The sequence below is a fragment of the Loa loa genome, assembly GCF_000183805.2.
Source record: "Loa loa unplaced genomic scaffold supercont3.263, whole genome shotgun sequence".
NCBI lineage: Eukaryota > Metazoa > Nematoda > Chromadorea > Rhabditida > Onchocercidae > Loa > Loa loa.
Window position 1 is genome coordinate 30,089 of NW_018108443.1, and position 1,880 is coordinate 31,968.

At 28.0% G+C, this 1,880-nt stretch overlaps 1 protein-coding gene across 1 annotated transcript in view; it reads right to left on the minus strand.

The window, feature by feature from the left end:
• Window positions 1-1,315: 1,315 nt before the first annotated feature.
• Window positions 1,316-1,880, minus strand: part of LOAG_07474 (eukaryotic initiation factor 4A-III) — a 4,097-nt gene continuing 3,532 nt past the window's right edge. The window contains exon 10 of the mRNA XM_020447440.1: window positions 1,316-1,751. Coding sequence (XP_020302327.1) covers window positions 1,735-1,751 — 17 coding nt within the window. The 3' untranslated portion in view covers window positions 1,316-1,734. The remainder of the gene's footprint in view (window positions 1,752-1,880) is intronic.

Genomic DNA, 1,880 nt, shown 5'->3' on the forward strand with positions numbered 1-1,880 from the left:
AAAAAAAANAAAAAAAAAAAGAAAAATAAAAAAAAAAAGGCAAAATAGGACGATTTCGAAAATCATTGTCACCATCGTTACATATGCAAAATTTATCCCACTGTATTCATATTTCAGGGGTTAGAAATTTTGATGTTATCACTTCACAAAACACCGAAGAATTACTTACACTTGACGAGGTTAGTGACTTAGTTAATTAATTAATCAGCCAATAATGATAATTGGTAGCAAATTTTCAATGGAAAATTCTCAGTGACTATTGATTTTGAGTAAATTTTGTAAAATAAAAAAACAGGCATTACTGGAATTGTATATTGTAATTAAATACCGATTGATTTCATAAAGCAATATAAATCGATGAGAGTTTTTGTCATGCTAAAAAATTGATTTTGTCATTTTTTTTTTCTTCACTTATCAGGTCAATTACAAACAATATTCCGGTATACGGAGTCTATTGGTAATTAATATTAGACCGGAAACAGTTGACTAAATTATCACTTGTATGTTTCCCATTTGCATTCACTCTTTTCAATGTGAGTTTTAAATTTTTGCAATTTCAATTAATTTACTAATACGGTTGGATAACATATAGGCCTTATTCGTAAGCAACCTTATTGCTTATATAAATTATTCTGGAAAAAAAGAATTGAGACATCGTTAGTCATTTTTCCCTTTTCATTAAGCTAAAATCAATAAATAAAAAAAATCAAGCAATATTAAGCTTTACAAATTCATTTAGAAATTTAAAAATCATTATAGAAATAAGAAATATAAATTTTTATTAATTTTAGCTTGTATATTGGTGGTACTATCTATTCAGTAAATCAGAACATACCGCAGGAATGACTGATGAAAAACCATCATAATAAAATCATTTCAGGAAATTCCAGAACTTTATGAAATTTGTTTCGATGAATTTTGCGTTTTGTAAAGTTTTTTTTTTTGTTTTTCTGATAGCTATCACAGTTCTACTTGATAGTTTTAATTCTGAATATAACAATAGATAAATTTAACAATCAAAAAATATGGACTACATAAAACCTTCTGTTTTTAAGACACCACAATATAATTGGATCGGAATGGAAAGCAATTACTTCCAATAACATAAATAGCCAATCCCGGAGCAATATAGCTGTACTTTTAAGTCTAATAAGCAATCATCTGCCATCACCCTACACACCAAACTGTTCTCGACATTAACAGTTCCCGAGAACTTTAGTCTTAGACGAAACAAATCGCGCTTTAGAATGGTTGTAACCAATAGCTGCATTATACGCACAGACCTTTGTCAAATTGGAACTTCTCTTGAAAACCTTGTCATTCTTTCATCACTTCACAACCATAGCATCAATTTTTAAATAGTGGTGGCATAAATTTATTATTCTATATCATCAGTAATCAAAAGTAATGATCAGTGGAATATAAAATAGGTCACGACAAAATCATTGGAAACATAAATAGGAAAAAATGATTATGAAAGTTAAGTCAACATCAGTTTAACTGAAAATATCAAGAAACAGTCAAACAAACAAACAAATGACAAACAAAATAATACAATTCAAATTAAGCTGTTTATTTTCCACCACATCCAAATGTATAAGAGATGATTTCGTCCGTAGACTGCTGACTTTTGGAAAAATTGTGAGAAAAAAACACAATAAAATGCGAATTACTACACAAATATAAAATTTTCGTCCACTTTCTTTCCACAATATTATTTGCAAATCTAGCACTTCAGATGAGATCTGCCACTGAAACCAACAGAAAGTGACAATCAATTTTTCAGAACGATATTTTCAGCTCGTAATGCAAAAAAAAAAACACCAAAAAAAAAAAAAAATTTAGCTAAAGGTGTAAATATATATATATATATATATATA